At 36.6% G+C, this 21,323-nt stretch overlaps 1 protein-coding gene across 1 annotated transcript in view; it reads left to right on the top strand.

Annotated features, from left to right (window-relative positions):
- The window catches only part of ADAMTS17 (ADAM metallopeptidase with thrombospondin type 1 motif 17), a 471,203-nt gene extending 450,479 nt beyond the window's left edge, over nt 1–20,724 (top strand). The window contains exons 21-22 of the mRNA XM_027852040.1: nt 17,959–18,136; nt 20,101–20,724. Coding sequence (XP_027707841.1) covers nt 17,959–18,136; nt 20,101–20,252 — 330 coding nt within the window. The 3' untranslated portion in view covers nt 20,253–20,724. The remainder of the gene's footprint in view (nt 1–17,958; nt 18,137–20,100) is intronic.
- The last annotated feature ends 599 nt before the right edge of the window (nt 20,725–21,323 follow it).

The following is a 21,323-nucleotide window of genomic DNA, read 5'->3' as shown; positions in this document are numbered from 1 at the left end:
ACTTCACTTAGCATCAGTTCATATAAGTCTTTCCAGGTTTTTCTGAAGTGTAGGTCCTTTCCCCATTTTTATGATCTCTTTGGGATACAGACCTAGAAGTGGTATTGCTGGGTCAAAGTGTATGCACGGTTTTGTAACCCTTTGGGCATAGTTGCAAATTGCGCTCCAGAATGGATCGATCAGTTCACAACTCCACCAACAATGCATTATTGTTCCATTTTTCCTACATCTTCTCCAACATCTATCATTTTCCTGTTTTGTCATGTTAGCCAATCTGATAGGTGTGATATGGTACCTCAGAGTTGTTTTGATTTGCATTTCTCTAATTTTTCATGTCTTTAGATTGCCTTAATTTCTTCCTCTGAAAAATGCCTGAAGTGAATTTTTAAAGAAAAAAAAGTAATGCTTGAAGAACCACTGCTTCCTTTGAATGGAAAGAACAAAAACTCCACTTCCTGGTTCCTAGAAAATAATGCACTAAATTTGATCTATTGAGGACTTTGCCAAATTCATCCATTTGCTTATTGATTTATTCATCAAATGTTAATGAAGTCCCAACCATGTTCAAAGCACTATGCTAAGTCCTATACTTCCTCTCAGATGGGGACATATCAATAACAGTGAATCAGGATCTTATTATTATGAATTAGAAATTGATGACATCTAAAATTGAAGAGCCCAATTTAAGTGCCCAAGTACTTAACTTAGGACTTATCCCTTCTTTTGCATTTCCCTGATTATCTCTGCTGTCTGGTTGTTGTAAAACTCCAATGCAGTACCGTTCTGGAGCTCATTCTCCCAATCCACACTCATATTGGTAGGTTGGGACCACAAAAAGTGGCTAGTTAATTCTCTTGTGTGTTACTTTAAATGAAGTGATAAGATTGAGTTCACAAGCACCAACCAGTGTGCTCCCCATTTCATTATCAATTGATATCAATTAGCTAGCCAGATCATTAGCTTTGAGAAATGACATTTACTAAGTTAATATGGTAATAAGTTAGTACAAAACAACCCCACCTCCAATTGAGGGCACACTCCCACAAATACGTACAGAGTCCAGGAGAAAATGGTATCAAGCTTATAGCACATATGGCAGAGTGTAACTCACAGCTCCTGGAAGTCTCTTCTTCTCTTTTGTGGGACGCTAATATAGTTCTCCTTAGGTATGGCGTAGCTTTCTTTTAGGGTCCTTGAAGAGTCCTGAAGCTGCCTTTCTTTGGCTACCAAGGTACCAGTGCTGTTCCAGGGACAGTGCTAGAATATCCATGGGAAGTCTAAAATCACCCAACCTTTCAAAGTCCACAAGATCATTTTGTGTTCAAGAGGATTGCTGAGCTGGGGGAGGTGGTCACAAGTTCTCTCTTCACCTCCACCTCCACCCACAATTAATTCCTTTTCATGGGCTTGGCTGGAACTGTTTCTACCACTAGGCTGGCCAAACATTGGAATGCTCCAGTTCTGAACTGAATTGTTATTTTATGTAAAACCCACAAGGCATAATTGAGTATCCTCAGCCAATACCAATATACTTTCTGTATAGCATCACTTCATTTCATCCAATAGTTTTCACTCCTAAAATTATTGAAGTATTTTCACATCTAGTTTAAAGGACTGAGTGGTAGATTCAGCGGTGGTATTCCTGATTAAGGTAGTTACTTTAAGTGAGGTGGTAGAATTGAGGCAATGGATTCCTCCTTCTTACACAAGACATGGCTAATTATTGATATCATAAGAAAGTACTCCTGCTGGACCCAAAGAAGCTCCTTTTGCTTCCAAATAACCCAAACTATTTTTGAAGTTCTGAAGTGGGCCACCCTAAAGTAATGATTCCAAATCCTTTCTATTTAGCTACATTTGAAGGAAATGCAGTTACCAGGTAGAATTTCCCTCAGGCAGCAGTTTCAACAGGAGTGATGACCCCATCACACTAGCATGGAACAAAACTGGGAATACTGATCCCATAAACCCGTGATCCAAAGCATCACATACCCAATCTAATACCATAGTTGCTTTCACCTGTTGTCCCTTGCTTTTCTGTTCTTCTCTATATCTTCCATGTCTATAGGACTCCTCATAATCTTTAGGCCAGTTATGACCCCTTGTGGAACTATTATTTCTTACTTCAGTGCTTGGCACTATCTCAGAAAAGTCCATAAGCTATTAAATTGACTTATTATATATTTTCAAATGGGGCTTTTGGGGAAGGGGTGGAGATGTCAAGAGAGAAAATAGCTGTTCGTTCAGTTTCTTTAGGTGGTTTTCATCTTACAACCCCTATTTCTGTGATGGTGCCAACTGTCTCAGAGCATATTTTTATTCTAAATTCAAACACAGATAAAATGATCATTTACATACATAGGATAATAGAAAAAGATTGTACATGAAACTTCAGATCTCTATTTCCTACAGCTTGCTTTTCTTCTTAACTGTATAATAAAAATTTAACTTATAGCTTTCAAAACTATCTTGTTTGTACTCCTTTCTGGCCTTCATTTGGCTCTCTTCTCTGAATTTTAAAAAGATGCCTCAATGATTCCTCTTTTCATTCTTTTCTTTTTTTGATGCGCTATTTCTGGTCTATAGGCAGCTAGGTGGCACAGTGGATGGAGTACCAGACCTGGAGATCAGAAGACTCATCTTCCTGAGTTCAAATTTGGCCTCAGACACTTACTAGCTGTGTGAACCCCGGGCAAGTCACTTAACCCTGCTTGCCTCAGCTCTTCATCTGTAAAATGAGTTAGAGAAGAAAATGGCAAACCATGCCAGTATCCTTGCCAAGAAAATCTCAAATCGTTCATAAAACAACTAAACAAAATTTCTAGGCTCCTCACCTCCCCACCCTATGTCCAATAGGAAAGAGAAAAAAAAAAGAAAAACAAAGTAAGCCCTGGTTAAAAAAAAAAGAAGAAGAAAAGCTATACATAGTCAAGGAAAAGAATTTCTACCACACTGGCTACATCCAAAAACATATGTCTTATTCAGTATATTTAGTCCATTACTTGTCAGGAAGTGGGAAGCATCTTACATTATCAGTCCTCTAGAATCATAGCAGGTCATTGCATTGATCAGAGTTCTCAGGTTTTTTCAAATTTGTTTCTTTATAATATTATCATTGCTGTATAAATTGTGCCTATCTCTGGTTCTGCTCACTTTACTTTGTATCAATTTATAACAGTTTCACCAGGATTCTCTGAAATGGACACTTTGTCATTTCTAATGGTGCAATAAGATTCCAATACATCCACATGCCATTATTGGTTCAGCCATTCCCCAGTAGATGAACACCCCCTTAGTTTGCAGTTCTTGGCCACAACTAAAATAACTGCTCTAAAGACTTTTGTACATATCAGTAATTTTCCTCTTTCTTTGATCTTTTTGGGCTAGTAGAGCTAGCAGTAGAATCACTGGGCAAAATGGTATGCTCAATCTAATAGCTTTGGGGGTACAGATCCAACCTACTTTCCAGAATTACTGGAACAATTGATAGCACCATCCACGATATATTAGCAGTGCCTGTTTTCCAGCTGTTCTTCCAACAGCTGTCATTTTCCTTCTCCATCAAGTTTGCCATCTGGTGAGAGTGAGGTAGAACCTCAGAATTGCTTTGATTTATACTTCTCTAATTATTAATAATCATAGCATGTTTTTCATATGGCTATTAATAGCTTGGATTTCTTTCTTTGAAAACTACCTGTTACATTCTTTGTCTATTGAGGAATGGGCGTGTTCCTGTACATTCATTCTGTTCTCTCCTACACTTACTCTTTTCCAAATTTTCTCTCCAGACCTTTTCCTCACTTTCCTTTACCCCCATACCTACCCACCCCAAAGATTAATACGGTAGGTGAACTGGGAAGGAGAGAAGAGGAAATGAAATTGGATTAGGCTTGAGATAAGAACCATCCTGGTTCCTTCCTACAGCTACTCCACCTCCCACATACTTTAAATGTCAACTTTCAGGTGAAATAGAATCTTATTGGACAAAGCCTAAAAAGTGTTTGCATTTTCTAGCCTCTTTGGTATTTTAAGGCCAGTTTTTATTTCAGGTTTACAGTACTGAGCTAGAAGTCAAAGGTTTAGGGCTGGAAGAGGCCTTAGAAGAACCTCATTTTACACTGAGGAGACTAGGGCACACTGAGATAAAGTGATTAATCCAATATCACAAAGCAAGTTAGTGACAAAGCCAGAGTTAGAATGTAGACTTATAACTTCGAATCTAGTGCTTTTCTATTATAATTTGTGGTTGGACTATAAAATGGAGGTGGGGAAAGGAAGAAAGGAAAGAGAAGAAAATTAAGGTTAAGTCTGCTAAAGAAAACAGAAAAGAGTGTGATCAAGGGCACATGTAGAGATACTGGCCTTGGCAAGGAAAAGGGCCACCTCATTGTCAGAGCCTAGGGGATGATGTCAAGGGGTTTTGAGATGAAGAGGATATAGTGGACTGTCATTCAGAAATAGACAGGGCTCCTCACTTTCTCATCGGGGCCTACTGATTTTTATGGGCCTAGAAATGATTTATACCTTAGGGTAGCATGTATAGAATATGGGGTTTTTTTAAGTGCCTACATCAGGTTTCTAATACCATGTGAGTAACAGCCTTGCCCAATGGTAAGGTAAAATGAACCAGGTACCTTTTTCAATCTTCCTAAGCCAAGCTTTCCCTGCCATAGCTTCTCTCAGGTGTTCATTTGTAAACTTTATTTTGTTATTTTTTCCAACTAAGAAGCATCTATTATCTCTCCTTCCCATTCCCGTACCCCAAATGAACTACAAAAAAAAAAAAGACACAAAATATACATAGTCAAGCAAAGAAAATTCCCCATTGATCATAACCAAAAATGTATGCCTCACTCTGCATTTTGAGTCCATCACATCTCTGATGTGTTTTCCTTGCAATCACAGACTTTCATTGAATTGATCAGAGTTCTAAAGCCTTTCAAAGTTGTTTTTCATTGTAATGGAGTATTTGGATGTTCTAATTCTATTCAATTTACTCTACATCAGTTCATAGAGGTCTTTCCAGTCTCCTCTGAAACTGTTCTTTTTGCCATTTCTTAGGACACAATAATATTTTCTTACATTTACCTTGACAATTTTTTTATTAATTTATTTTGATTTATCAACAATCACTTCCATAAGCTTATGATTTTTTCCCCTTCCCCCCTCCCCAAGACAGCTCAAAATCTGATACAGGCTATGTATATATATACATTCCTATTAAACATATTTTCACATTAGTGATGTTGTAAGGAAGAATTAGAACCAATAGAAGGAAACATCAGAAAGAGGAAACAAAACAAAACAGAAGAAAAAAATAGCCAATAGCATGCTTTGATCTGCATTCAAACTCCATAGTTTTTTCTTTGGATGTGGATAGCATTTTCCATCATGAGACCCTTGGAGATGTCTTAGATGCTTGCATTGCTGAGAAAGGCTAATTCTATCAAAGTTGGTCATCACACAACATGGCTGTTGCTGTGTACAATCTTCTCCTGGTTCTACTCACTTCATTCAGCATCAATCCACACAAGTCTTTCCAGGCTTTTCTGAAGTCCTCCTCATCATTTCTTTGTTTTTTTTTTTGTTTTGTTTTGTTTTCAGTGAGGCAATCGGGGTTAAGTGACTTGCCCAAGGTCACACACATAGTATGTGTCAAGTGTTTGGTCTGAGGCCAGATTTGAACTCAGGTCCTCCTGACTTCAGGGCCAGTTCTCTATCCATTGCGCCACCTAGCTGCCCCCCTCCTCATCATTTCTTACAGCACAATAGTACTCCATTTCATTCATATACCACAATTTGTTCAGTCATTCCTCAATTGATAGGCATTCCCTCAATTTCCAATTCTTTGCCAGCAGAAAAAGAGCTGCTATATTTTTGTATATGTGGGTCCTTTTCCCATTTGTATCTTTGGGATACAGCCCTAGATGTGTTATTAGTTAGAGATCCTAGAGAATCAAGTAAAAAACTACTTGAAATAATAAACAACTTTAGCAAAGTTGCAGGCTATAAAATAAACCCATATAAATCATCAGCATTTCTATACATTACCAACAAAGCCCAGCAACAAGAGATAGAAAGAGAAATTCCATTTAAAGTTACTGTAGACATTATAAAATATTCAGGAGTCTACCTATCAAAACAAACCCAGGAACTATATGAACACAATTACAAAACACTTTCCACACAAATAAAGTCAGATCTAAATAATTGGAAAAATATCAGTTGTTCATGGATAGGCCAAGCTAATATAATAAAAATAACAAATCTACCTAAGCTAATTTGCTTACCCAGTGCCATACCAATCAAACTACCAAAAAATTATTTTGTAGAGGTAGAAAAAATAATAAGAAGATTCATTTGGAATAACAAAATGTCCAGAACATCCAGGGAACTAATGAAAAGAAATGCAGGGGAAGGTAGCCTAGCTGTTCCAGATCTTAAATTGTATTATAAAGCAGCAATCGTCAAAACTACTTGGTACTGGCTAAGAAATAGAATGGTGGATCAGTGGAATAGGTTAGGTATACAAGACACCAAAGTCAATGACTATAGTAATCTGCTGTTTGATAAACCCAAAGAGCCCAGCTTCTGGGATAAGAACTCACTATTTGGCAAAAACTTCTGGGAAAACTAGAAAAGAGTATGGCAGAAACTAGGCATAGACTAAAACCTTACACCATAAACCAAAATAAAGTCAAAATGCGTTCATGATTTAGATATAAAGGCTGATACTATAAGCAAACTGGGAGAGCAAGGAATAGTTCACCTATCAGATTTATGGAGAACAGAAGAATTCATGACCAAACAGGAGATAGAGAACATTATGAAATACAAAATGGATAATTTTGATTACATTAAATTGAAAAGTTTTTGCGCAAAGTCAGTACAACCAAGATTAGAAGGAAAGTAGAAAATTGGGAAAGAATTTTTACAACCAGCATCTCTGATAAGGGTCTCATTTCTAAAATACATAAAGAACTAAGGCAAATTTATAAGAATACAAGTCATTCCCCAATTGATAAATGGTCAAAGGATATGAGTGGGCTGTTTTCAGATAAAGAAATTAAAGTCATCTATAGTCATATGGAAAAATGCTCTAAATCACTATTGATTAGAGATATGCAAATCAAAACAACTCTGAGGTACCACATCACACCTATCAGATTAGCCAACATGACAAAACAGGAAAATGATAAATGTTGGAGAAGATGTGGGAAAATTGGAACACTAATGCATTGTTGGTGGAGTTGTGAAATAATCCAATCATTTTGGAGAGCAATATGGAACTATGCCCAAAGGGCTATAAAAATGTGCATACCCTTTCCAATAACACCTTAACAAATTTTTAAACATTAAAAATCTAAATAGACTTATATCTCCTTTTTCACTCTGAACTTTTTGCCCTTTTTGTATCAACTATTATTATTTAGTGATTTTGCTTTCCCCAAGTATCCCTGCAGTTAAAAAAAAAACTTCAATTTCATAAATCCTCTCATTTCTTAGGTAACAGATGCTTTTAAGCTGACTCCCATGTAGAACTCTGCAACAAGGCATATTAGAAATTCCATCTTTGCCTTGTTCAATTCATGCTATATTTATTTTTAAAGCATAGTTGTGGCTGTTTGAGAAGGGGGGGAAAGAGGTTGTGTACTTGAGATATTGAGACTAACACATGCATCAACATTTTCTATAATTTTTTGCTATTTCCATTTTACTTTCAGTAAAATGAGGCTGAAGGATACATATTACATTTTTGTAAAAATTCATTTGAAAATATGCCCGTGGATAAAAGCTTGCTTTAAACAAGACTAGATATGTTTTTATTGGTCTGCTTTCTTGGACTTTGAAAACCTGGAAAAGAGTTTAACGAGGATGCTGTAGGCTAAGTAGATCCTATCAGAAGTCAGGAGTCTCATTCTTCCATATTTAATGATTCAACAAGCAATTGAATCTCACAGAGATAAGACTTTGTATACCCCTGAGTTATTGCTAGCACCAAAATGCTCAGATCAGTCAGAGTCTTAAATTATAAAATCGGAATGTCATTAACACACACACACACACACACACACACACACACACACACCTTGTATCTCATTTGGAACTACATTTGTTCAACTGGACTAAATGTGAGACAACAGCCTCTAGTTGTGCATATATGGATTCTGCCTTACTACCAACATAAATACTCTAAGCTTTGTGGGCGTTTGTGAGATTTTGTGTCTACTTGAGGGACAGCAAAGGGAATGATTAAAGTAAAACTCAAGTGAGTATCTTCAGCCAGTCAATAAATATTTATTAAGTGCCAACTATGTACCAGGCACTATGCTAAGCGTTGTAGATACAAAAAGAGGCAAACTACAGTCTCTAACCTCAAGAAGCTCACAATTTTATGACAAGTAGATTTCTACTGTGCTTAGCTCCCATTCTCTTTGATATTGTAGTCACTATCCCACACCTGACACTGGTTAGAAATAATATTTGCCACTGCATTCACTGGGAGTTTAGCCTACATAAAGCACATGATCTTAAGACCACTGGGGAGTTCAATCATATCCATGTGTGCCATGACTTTGACCTTTTCTGAACTGATCAAACAATTAACACAATGAAAAGTAAACAACGAAAAGAGTGGCTAGATATTATTTAGCCACTGGTTAGTTAGCTACACTTTTTTTCCCAATAGGTTATATTGGTGTTGTGTGTACGAAGAATTTAAGTAAGTTAAGAATACACGAGCATATTCTATAAAGTTCCTTCAAGTGCACTCAAGCAATCTCACAAAGTAGTTGTCCTGAATAGCTACCATGAAGGCCTCCAGCTAGAATTTAACAAAAAAGTAGTAGTAAGAACTCAATCCCCATGTGCAGAAAGTATTCATGTGAAACACACACCAGCCAAAACAACAAGTCACCTTTGATTACAGTCATGTTAGATCCAATCGCCTTATCACCAGACCTCTAACCTTGAAGCAAAACTGCCACATCAATTTTAAAATTCATTGTAGCTTTCTGATTATACTGTTTTTATGTAATTAGTGATCTGAAGGCAAGGATTGAGACTATCACATGTTTTTTTTCCACATCAAGATTACAGATTAGTTCAAACAGACAGCTAAAATAAAAACCCTCTAATTTATTTCAACTGTTTAGATGGGGAAATTAAATGGCAAACAACTGGCTCAAAAAAAGTGACAGATGAAAAAAGAATACACATTTTCCAACCTCCAATCTTCCTCCACGTGCTACCCACCAGAGACCATTCTTCTTCAATTCCTAGAAGATGTCATTCGTCACCCTATCATGTTAAATAAGACCAGGAACTATGAAACAGAGATTTGTTTTAAGGGGCACAGCAAATTCTACATTTCATGTTGCCCAGTGGTAATTGCCTACACTGGTACAGAATCTGTGAGTTTGCAAATATGCTTTAATTAAAAGTCCCCCCTAGGGCTTATCCTGTGTCCTGATTTTCATGGGAACAGTAAGCACACCTGGGCAAGAAAATTGAAACCTCCTGATGTTCTTGCAATACTAGATAATGCATAAATTATAAAGCTAAACATATTCTCTCCTGTAGGTGAAGGTAGTGTTTTACCATTGCAATATTTGATTTGGTTTGTTTTCAAAAGACATGGTGTGAGGCCATGCCAGGTATTCTGGCTAAGCATTATTGTTGGCATATCAAACAAACCCTCTTTAATGATGTTTTGCTTCATTAGAATTTTGCAAAGTACCCCTTACATGCTGGAAATACATCAGTAACCAACACTGCAATCTGATGTTCTCTCCTTATGTTAAAATATCAAGAAAATACTTAAATGCTGGGCTACTGGGGAAGGCTGAGGCTGGGGGATCTCTTGAGTTTGGGAGTTCTGAGCTGCAGTAGATAAGGCTAAAGCTAAATGGGTATCTGCACTAAGTCTAGCACCAATATGGTGGGCCTCAGGAGCAGTGAGACAACAGGCTGCCTAAAAGGGAGCAACCCAGCACAGGTAGGAAAAAGAAGCATCTTAAAACTTCTGTGCCAATCAACACTAGAATCAAGTCTCCATGATCGGCCACTGAACTTTCAGTTTAAGCATGACAGGGAGATCCAGTTTAAAAAAAAAAAAATCCTCAACTGGATCTGTGATGTCATCAATGAGGGATATTTCCTCTAATAATGCAGATCATAACAAGGATGCAGATCAAGAAAGAATAAAAGGGAACTTTGTATTCACGTTAAAAAAAATTGAAAAGAAATTCACAGGCTAAGAGAAAATAAATTCTCCTGTTCTCATAGTGAGGGGAGCCAGGATCCCCTTGATATGACATGAATACTGTCCACCAAGTCAAAGAGCTTATATTTCAGTGTAGACCTGTGCCATGTCAAACAGTATCCAACCCAAGGAAACATTTTCTGAGGATATTCTTTAGTCATCCCTGTGGAATTTGTGCCAACACTCTTCAACGAACTAGTCACCACAGAGTTTAAGTCTAGTCTTCCAGAAGCAAATTGGTTGAGATTTTAGTAGTTCCCCAAATCACTGCCAAAGCAATTAAAGAACTCTGTTTTGCACCTGAATTACTTTAGTAAAAGTAATCAGCATTCTAATAGCCCTGCTTAAGAAGTGGGTAGAGGAATGAGGAATAGAGACAATGGCAAGAGTCTTTGAGGCATCAAAATGCTCAGTCCACTTACAGATGTACCCAAAGGTACCCTCACAGGCCTCTCCATCTTTCAGAATCCCAAAGGAATATATAAGAAAGTAGGTCCCCATGATCCTATTTTACCTTTAATTTGGTGAAAGATCTTGAGAAAATCACCCTAACCTTCTCTATTGCAGTTTCTCCATTAAAAAGTAGAGCTCTTAGTGATGCTGCCTCTTAAACATCATAAGTAAAGATCACTGGGGTGCCTTACTAGAGGTGTTCAAGCAAAGGATGAGTGGGTAACCACTTGAAAAGTATATTATAGATTCCTGGTCAGTTATGGAATCCCTGAGGTTACTTGCAACCCTGAGATGCTGTGATCACCTGAAACTCATAAAGTATTTTGAAGTTAGACAGTGCTACATAATCACTGCCACCATTTTGAAATGTGATTCTTTGGGAACTTTATTGGTCTATGACTGTGCATACCAGTCAATCAGATGTTATCCTGGTGGATGGATGCTAGTATGCAACCCTCAATATTTGCCCCCAATATTGGCAAAGAGAAAGGAAAGTAGGACAAAGTAACACTGTATTTTACAATAGTACCTTCTTTTATCTCCGTGTATGTGTCAGGGTACATGTGTCTGTGTGTGTGGCATCCATGCAGGCAGGAAACTTGCCAAAATCTCTCAACCCATCATTTCCTTATTTTTAGTACACTACCCCTTTATTAATTCCAGCTGCGACACTGCTCCATTCAGTGCATTTGCTTTATTAAAATTTTGCAGAGTACACACCAGACACTGTAAATCACAGGTCTTGTAGAGAACTGCAAGGGCAGAACAGGCAAAGAAGGTACATACACAGAGCTAGCCTACCCAGCCAGGAAAGATAAACTTAATGGAGAGGCATTTGCAATAGCTCTCTGGAGAAAAGACCAGAAGAGCTCATAGAACTCGATTACAGTCAAAGTACTTGGATACCTGGTGTGTTCGTCAATATGAAATACGTGAAAAGGAGTGAAGGGAAGAAGAAAACTACATAATAAAATCTCATAGAGTCTAGTTCCACTAATTTGCAATTTGGAATCGTCGGGATTCGACCTGAACTGAATGGAAATTAGCCTTGATTTAGCAAACAATGTCTATTAAATGAAAGCTAATTAATAGCAAGAACAAGAAAGACAGGAAATGTTTATGTTTCTTAAAAGAATAAAATGTTTCAAACAGAGTCATTCATGCATATACAAACAACTGAAATGCCTATTATAGATCATTCTTAAATACTCGTTAAAGCAGAAGGCTAAAATATCTCTGATAGACAACATTTTTTATGGCTGCGTATACTTAAAATCAAAGTTTTAGAACTGTCAGGGACCTTACAGATTATCTAATCTAGTACCCTCATTTTTTAGGTGAAGAAACTGAAGTCTAGAGAGATTAATTTACCCCAAATTGCAACATAAGCAGCACACCTGGTCCTAGAATCCACCAGGTGTCCTGATTCCTAATCCAGTGTTCTTTCTGAATTACTTATAGAATTTTCATTTTTATTTCTTTTAATTTAAACTTTTCGCTAATTCAAAACAGCCCTTTCACCCCTATTAGCCCTAAAGACTAAGGTTTTTACTATGATAGCTTTACATTAGACCATCTGCTTTAGGTCATTAGGCTATAAGGAAGAAAAACTGTTTTAAGGATAATGTGGTTTGTTTGTTAAAGATGATTGCCCAGTTATCTATAATGGTTAGTTGACTGAGTTTGCATATGGTTAAACAAAAGGACGGATCAATTATCCTTCTGGAGTCCTGTTGATTTTACTTCTATAATCTCTCTTATATTCATTCCACCACTACTCATGCCCTCCACCTTCTCTTTCCACTATCACTGCCTAAATTCAGGCCTTCATTATATCTCACTTGGACTATTTTAATAGCCTCCTAATGGTCTCCCTGCTATGAGTCTTTACCCATTCCAATCTACTCTATACACCATTTCCCATGTAAATCTACTGATGTGCTGCTCCGACCACGTCACTCGCACACTCAAAAACCTTCCATGGCCTTCCATTGCCTACTGAATGAAATCTGAACTTCTTAACTTTAGCATTCAATGCCATTCATCAGCTGACTCCCACCTACCTTTCCAGATTCATACCCCCTCACACCTTCATATGATCCATGATCCTACTACACTGAACTTCTCACTATTTCCTGAAGTTACTTGAGGCCAAAGATAGTTTCTTTTTTGCCATTGTATTCCTAGCACTTAGCACAAAATCCTTTGAACATTGCTTAGTGTTTGTTGAATGAATTTCCCTTTTCCGAGCACCACGTATTTGCTGTAGCTGTTCCTTATACCTTAAATGTACTCTATTCCCACCTCCGCCTATAGAAATTCTATCCACTCTTTAAGGACCAACTGGAATGCCATCTTTTTTTTAGTAAAGCTTTATCTTACCCCTCACTCTAGTTAGAAGCAGTCACTCATTGTAAATTCTCTCTTGCTCTAGTTTTTGTATGTAAGTTTCATATTTTCTACTAGATTGTAGACTCCTTTTGTGGAGGAATCACATCTTAGTTATCTTTGTATACCTCGGTGCCTTCCACATAAGTTTTTAATAAATATTTCTTTAATTAAATTGAATTAAAAGAAACTAAGGCAGCTAGGTTACAGAACAGTGGAGAACACTAAGCACGGATTCAGGAATACCAGAGTTTAAATCCTGTTTCAGCCACTTATTAACTGTATGATCCCCAACCTCAATTCCTTCATTTGTAAGATGAGAGATTAGATATAATGGCCTCTATGATCTCTTCCAGCTCTAAATCTCTGATCCTGTGGAGCAAAAGGGAAAGATTTTTAAAAGACAACCTTGGAGGCAGAAATAATAAATTTTTCATTTGAAATCTTCCTGAAGGGCGTAGAAGGTACAACACTTCTCAGAAAGGGGCATGAAAAATTAATGTCAGCGAAATAGGAAAATGGATGGTGGGAAGGTAGGAGAACAAAGCGGAGCAAAAAGTATTAGGTTACCTAAGCTAGGAGAGGGGGAGGAAAGAGAAGGACAGAGAATAATAATAAAAGTAAACCCACATAAGCTTAGACATGAGCCAGGGTAACTGGAAGAAGAAGAAAGTGGGGGAAATAGAATGGTTTCAGGCTAATGTAAGCCAAACAAATGGCAGAAACATACACACATGCATATGTATATGTGGTTACTAGAAGAATGTACATCCTTAACAATTTTAATTATAAATGTGAATAGATTAAATTCTAAAAGGAATAGAATAATGAAGAAGAAAACAAGCCCCAATGATTTGCTGCATGCAAGAAAAGTGAAAATATGTAGAATACAAATAAGGGAATTGAACAAAATCTATTTTGCTTCATGGGACAATAAAAGCAAGAATTAACATCATGATATCTAATAAGACAACACTAAAAAATTGAGAAATTTCAAGAGAGACAAATTAAGAAATTATATTCTGCTTAAATTATATTAAAGCATAATCAATGAAAAATAAAATGATTAACTTCATATGCACCAAATGACATAGCACCTAAGTTATTAAAAGTAAAGTTAGGCAAAAAATATTAATAATACAATAATAGTTAAATATTTTAATATTCCACTATATGTTTTAATATCCCTCTCTAAATATCTACAGACATAAAATGTCAAAATTAACAAAATAATAAAGCTCGATGGATTTTAAATTCTATCAAAATTCAAAGAATAATCAAAACCTATGCTACAAAAATTACTCTCAAAAATAGATAGAACGCACTCAACCATACTTTTTATGGGACAAATATGGCTCTGATCCCAAAAAAAGGAGAGATAAAGCTGAGAAAGAGAACTTTTAGATCATTCTTGATGATGAGTATTGATGGTGACATTTCAAATAAAATAATAATAATGGCTAACATAATAGTAAAACTAAAACCTTATATAGCACTTTAAGGTTTGCAAAGTGCATTACATTTATTATTTAATTTGATCCTCATAACTACCATAGGCAAATATTACCTCCACATTTAAGATGAAGAAATTGAAGCACAGAAGATGAAGTGCCTTGTCCAGGGTTACGACATTAGTACGGTTCTGAGGTTAGATTTTAATTCAGGTCTTCCTGAACCCAAGGCCATTGCTATATCTACTATGCCACCTAAGATACTACAGAAGTAAATTTAAAAAAAATATATTTACTATGACGAAGTTAGATTCATACCAAGGATATAAGAACATTTAACAGTAGGAAACAATTAGCACCATTAATCACACAATTAACAAAAATAACGATTATTTTAATGGATGCAAAAAAAAAGCCTTAGACAAAATACAGCATTCATGTGTTTAAAAGAAAAAACACTTAAAAAAGCATAGATATAAAAGGATCCTTCTTTAATATGATCAAAAACAAATAACTAAATCCAAGATGTAGCATTGTTTGCAATGGAAGAACACTCGAAGTTTTTTCTAGTACAAACAAGGTAAAACTAATATTCCCCTCTCCCCCATTATTATTTGACAACATTCTAGAAATGCTATCCACAGCTATGAGATGAGAACAAAATCAGTTATGAAGTCAAACAAGATAAAATTATTCCTATTTGCATGCAGATGGCATGATGATATACTTTAAAAATACCAGATAATGCATAAATGTAACAAGATACAAAATAAATCTACAAAAATCAATATTGCAATACAACCCTAATTAAAACTAGGAAGAAATTATAATAATATAGTAGTAAAAATTCCATTAAAAACAAATGAAATGAATAATATTTCTGATCACCAACCTACCAAGCCATACACAGGATTTATATAAATACAACTATAAAAGTCTTTAAGAGGCAGCTGGGTGGCTCAGTGGATACAATACTGGACCTGGAATCAGGAAAAGCTAAGTTAAAATTGGGCCTCAGACCTTACTAACTGTGTTACTCTGAGCAAGTCACTTAACCTCTCTGCCTTAATCCGCTGAAGTAGGAAATAGCAAACCTCTTCAGTATCTTTGCCAAGAAAACCCCATGGACTGTTTGGCATGATATGGTCCATGGGATCATGAAGAGTCAGACAAAACTGAACAATAAAAGTCTTTACAAAAAGAAAGAGAGACTTAAATGCAGATTCACTGCTTGTGTTTGGGCTGTAACACTATCATAAAAAGGACAATATCCTTAGTTCTACGCCACTCAAACTGCCTAAGGGATACTTTTTAGACAAAATAACAAAATTAATTTTATCTAGAATTTCAAGGGAAATAATGAGGAAAAAAGTATGGGATCATATCATTACCAGATCTCAAACTGTAGTATAAACCAATAGTCAAAAAACTATTCAGTACTCGTTAAAAAAAAAAAAAAAGTACATCAACAAAAATAAACTAGAAAAATGAGAAACAGAAATAATCCAAAACAGTTGCAAAACCCTACAACATATCTTACTGGAGCAAGGCCTCCCTTTCCGAAAAAAAAAATTTTTGAGGATAACTAGAAACCAGTTTGGCTGAAACTAAATATAGACCAACATCTTATGCCACATACCACAATAAGCTCAAAATGCATATGTTACCTGAATATAAAAATTCATACCATAAAAAAAATTTTATTAATTGAACAAGAGCAGGTCCTTTGCACAAATATAACTGGGGAAAAATTCCTAATAAAACAAGGAGTACAGAAAATCATAAAAGATAAAAGGCAATTTTTACTAGATAAAATTTAAAAGGTTTTCTACAAAGTCAATAAAAACAAAATTAGGAGAAAAACAGAAAAAACATGAGAAAAATATTTGCGTTAAAAAGGCACTGTCAGTCTGTTATCCAAAATAAGCAAGTAATTGAAACAAATGTATAACACCACCAAGGACCATATTCCCCAATGAGATCAAAAAAAACTTTTTTTCAAAAAAAGAATTGCAAACTGTACTTGGCAAATGAATTCATGCTTCATATTATTAAAAAATGGAAATTAAAACAACTTCGAGGTTCTTCTCTACATCATTCAAATTGGCAAAGATGACAAAATATGGGACTCATCAGTGTTGTAAGGGCTATGGAAAGACAGAGACACTAATGTACCATCAGGGGGACTGTGAAGTGGTCCAAACATTCTATATTTAAAATTGGAATTACACAAATAACCAAAATGTCCATTACCTTGGACCTAGCAATACCACTACTACGTATATACACAAAGGAAATAAAAGATAGCAAAAAGGGTCCAATAAATACCAAAATATTCAGAGCAGGACTTACTATGATAGTAAAAACTCTAAGCAATGTGTCTGACAATTGAAGATCAGCTGAAAAAAATCTTCATCCGTCATTTCAGTTGGGTCCAACTCTTTGTGACCTTGTGGGGTTTTCTTAGTAAAGATACTGGAGTGGTTTGCCATTTCTTTCTCTTCTCCAGTTCATTTTACAGAAGGACTGAGGCAAAATAGGGCTAAGGGGCTTGCCCAGGGTCACATACCTAGTAAGTGTCTTTGGCCAGATTTGAACTTGGGTCTTCTTGACTCCAGGCCCAGCATCATCTAGCTGCACCCCCCCCCAAAAAAAGCTACAGTGGAAATAATGTTGAATTTGGCATCAAAGAATCTGGGTTTAAACCCCTTACTTTGACACTCTTTGTATAGCCTTGAACAAGTCACCTCCTCCATCTGGGCCTCAGTTTCTTCACCTGTAAAATGAAGACAATAGACTAGATAGCATGTGAGGTGTCTTGGAGCCCTAAATGTATGATCCTACTGTTCTGAAAGAAATAGTAAATGAGGAAATTGAAAATATGTGGGAAAATTGATGTCAAGAGAAATAGAACAGAACCAAAAGAACAACATACAAAATGACTACAACAACGTAAATGCAAAGATCTCTAAAAGGACGTCTAACTCTGAATAACTAAGAAGCCAATGAAGATCTCAAAGAATTAATAATTCAACATACCTCCTCCCTCCCAGCATAGAGATAGGGGACTACAAGAACAGAATGTTGTATATGTTGTCATAGAGAGTCTCTATTACTTTAATACAGAGTGAAAAAGAAGAAAAAGCAATATAATGTGTTTTTCTTGAGGAAAAAAAGTCAACGTTAAAGAAGATATGCCTAAGAACTGGCTCCATTCAGGTTGGCCCCTGCAAGTGTCACGCAAGTATACTTGGGAACTAACTATTCATCCCTCACCCTCCAGTTATTTCATACACCTTGACGTGGATTGTAGGAGAAAAATCTAGTGAGCGTTGCTGTTATGAGGTCTTGGTCCTATCTATACGATGTTAAATCTCATCAGGTTGTCCCTATTTCTGACAGTGTTCCTCCACATGTGGAAAAGGCCTACAGTCTCGGGTGGTGCAGTGCATGCACAAAGTTACTGGGCGCCACGGCAACGAGTGCCCCATCCTATCTAAGCCAGCAGCCTATCGACAGTGCCACCAGGAGGCTTGTAACGAGAAGATCAATGTCAACACCATCACATCCCCACGACTTGGTGAGTAGACCTAGTGGGTTCTGGGTCAGTGGAGCAGAGCAAAAGCCATTTTGTACTGTCATTGGCGTTGGGTCACTGGGAACAACTTTTGAAGGTCTGAAAACTACTGATTATGGCATATTTGAGAGGTTCGACCCCAGTTCGTCTCATCCACCTCCTGAGATCTGTACAGAACAGGATAGTAGTTTAAAAGATGGGATTCTCATTCCACATACTGGAAAAGACATTTATTTAATAAATGCAGACTCAAACACAATACCTTCAGCATCTGCATCCTAGCAGACCTCTTTGTTAACAAATGAAGAACATATGAAAATGTTTCTCTAACATGTTAGTATTCCTCTAAGTGGGGAAGGGGGAGATGGGAAATGCTTCATTTGAAGAATAAGGCTTTTTTGGACATCATTCATGAAACTATTAAAATGCGTATGAAATTCATTTCAGGATAATGTTCTAGAAGAAAATTGTAAGAAATGTTTAGTAGAATGGAACATTTAAATTCATCAGGGAGTTTTTTCTATAAGTAATTTGACTGTGTTTTAAACCTATCTATGCCAGCAGGATCACTATTGTGCAGTAATCATCATCCCATATGTGAAGGGAAAGGGGAAAAGAAATTGAACTCATCTTATTATTGCTCTTTTTAAAAGTTTCTGCTTTCCAAAGTAGCAGCCCCTCAGAAAGATTTTTCTGGCCAAAGTCCCTTTCCATTAAAATTTAAACTCCAACTGGTTTTTAAGCCTGAGCCACAAAGACATTTAGTGACTAGTAAGTTTTATATCTCAACCTGAGCCACCAATCTCAGAATCTTAGAGCTAGAAGTGACCCCAAAGGTCATCTGATCCAATCCTCACCTGAAACATGAGTCCCCTCAACAACATATACCCAGCAAATGATTTTCCAGCTTTTGAGAGAACTTGAGAATTCCAAGTAATGAAAGAACTTACTACCTCTTGAGGCCAACCATTCCATTTTCATACATCTTTCTTTTAAGTTCTTCCTTACATTGAGCCAAAATACACCTCCTAGTTACTTCTCCCTACTTCTGTTTTATGGCACCACATGGTACCAATTGGTCATTTTCAACATAAGATAAGATACCCTCTAGTTTGTCAATTTCCATCTTGAAACTTTATATTCAGAACTGAACCTAGTACTCCAGATAAAATCTGATTTGCTTAGCTCATTATGATTGATCACGTATCTTCTTTCTACCATACAAAAAGTAGCTTGAATCAGGACTTCAGGGTCTCAAACAAAGCCCAGATGGTAATTTTTTTTCAAAGATTCTGCATTAAACAACTATGTGTACTAAATTTAATAAATTCTAATAATGATGGTGATGGTATTCTTGGGCATAAAAGTGCAGTAAGTATCAGTTAATACATTAGGGATTCAGGAAAGAAGGTAGTTTTGTGTAGGGGCAAAGACAAGTGGCTTCGAAGACTGAAGATTTAGGTCCAAATTTCTGCTCTGATTCTTATTACTTATTTGATCTTAGGCAAGTCATTTAATCTGCCTGGGGTTTGGTTTCCTTATCTGTCAACTGAAGGGATTCAACCAGATGATTACTAAGATTTTGTTGAGCTCTAAATCCTGTGATGCTAAAACCCTGTAATGATGATGTTGATGAACTAATTCTTTCTCCGGGCTTCATATTATTATGTTTGAATTCAGCTACCAGTAAAATGAGATAGAATCCCCAGGCTGTCTGTCCCCTAAAGGTTTTGAAGAGTTTTCAAATGTATAATGAATAGGGCTAATGTTCTCTACCCTGATGAGCAATAAACCCAAAACCAATTGAATGAAGGTGGTTAAACTTCCAAACAGGGCAGAGAGGGGTGGGGAAGGGATGATTTCCTGAATCATTGCTAGAATACTTGAGTTGAACACAGTGCACCTTTCTTTACTTTCCATGCCTTTCTAAATGTCCTGAATTTCTCTCTCCCTGTTCTTATCCAAAGCTGCTCTGACATACAAGTGCACAGGGGACCAGTGGACAGTATACTGCAGGGTGATCCGGGAAAAGAACCTGTGCCAGGACATGAGGTGGTACCAGCGCTGCTGCCAGACATGCAGAGACTTTTACGCCAACAAGATGCAGCAGAAGAGTTAATGACACTTCTCTCCTGACTAGACTGAACAATGCCACCCAATTATGGAATTCAAGGACTTGTAGGTCTGAGTACTGGAACTTAATAATGACTGAGGGAGGGGTGGATTCCAAAGCATATACAATTAAGGTGAAAGCAATTCCATAGATTGGTTATACCAAAGCTATCCATCCCTCACACACATGACACGGTCATCTCAAGAATTATTACACAAAATTTAATTGTGGATTGGGCATCATCACATTTGTCATTAAGCTTTTTACTTAATATATTATTAATAGCCACTGGATGGTTTTTTACAGTAGGAAAAAAAAAGGACAAAAAGTCACTAAGTAATTATAGTCTCTAAGGTTGTATGTTCCTCTAAGGGGAAAACCTCTGGCCAATAACTTCATAAAGGTAGAGACGTTATTTAGCTCTTGAGTCTTGGCTGTCCTTTGGTATTTTGAATTCCCAGGGGTTAATATACCAGGAGGTGGGTGGAAGAAGAAGGAATCATGTAAATGAAATGCTTAATTTAAAAAGAAGTCTTACTATTAAGAAAAAAAAAAACCTGTGAAAATTGAGGGCATATGATACGTGAGTGAAAAAGAGTAGTGTAACAGAATCTTACCCTTCCTTCTAATTTAAATTCTTAAAAACTGAAGATTCAGGACTTTGCTGTACTGACCACATCTAAAACCATAATCTCTTTTTTAAATTTTGATTTCATCTTTGCTGCCTTGCCTCTGCAAAAGCTTAAGTTCATGTAACCTGATAAATAACAGCAAGAGGACATTCATTCAGTACAACCACTTTCTTTGGGAAAGAGTGCCCAGGGAGATAATGGGTTCTAAGGTGTTTTAGTTGTTCTGATCTCTACTTGCCACCTCTTAAGGGGTGAAAAATACTGTAGCAAAAACAGGACAATATTTCTTCAGGGTACTGTGAAATTAATGTAATTGGTACATATCATGCAAGTGAGCTTGGAACAACTTTGGCAGAGGTGTAAAGATGAATCGTTGACCCATCAGATCTTTTCCTTCTCTGATTTCTGCAAGCCTGTCCTTCACAAATGTTTTTCCAATGCAAAT

The sequence above is a fragment of the Vombatus ursinus genome, unplaced genomic scaffold, assembly GCF_900497805.2.
Source record: "Vombatus ursinus unplaced genomic scaffold, bare-nosed wombat genome assembly UNPS02009205.1, whole genome shotgun sequence".
NCBI lineage: Eukaryota > Metazoa > Chordata > Mammalia > Diprotodontia > Vombatidae > Vombatus > Vombatus ursinus.
Note: the sequence above shows the minus strand (reverse complement) of the source record. Positions and strands in the feature narration are given on the sequence as shown.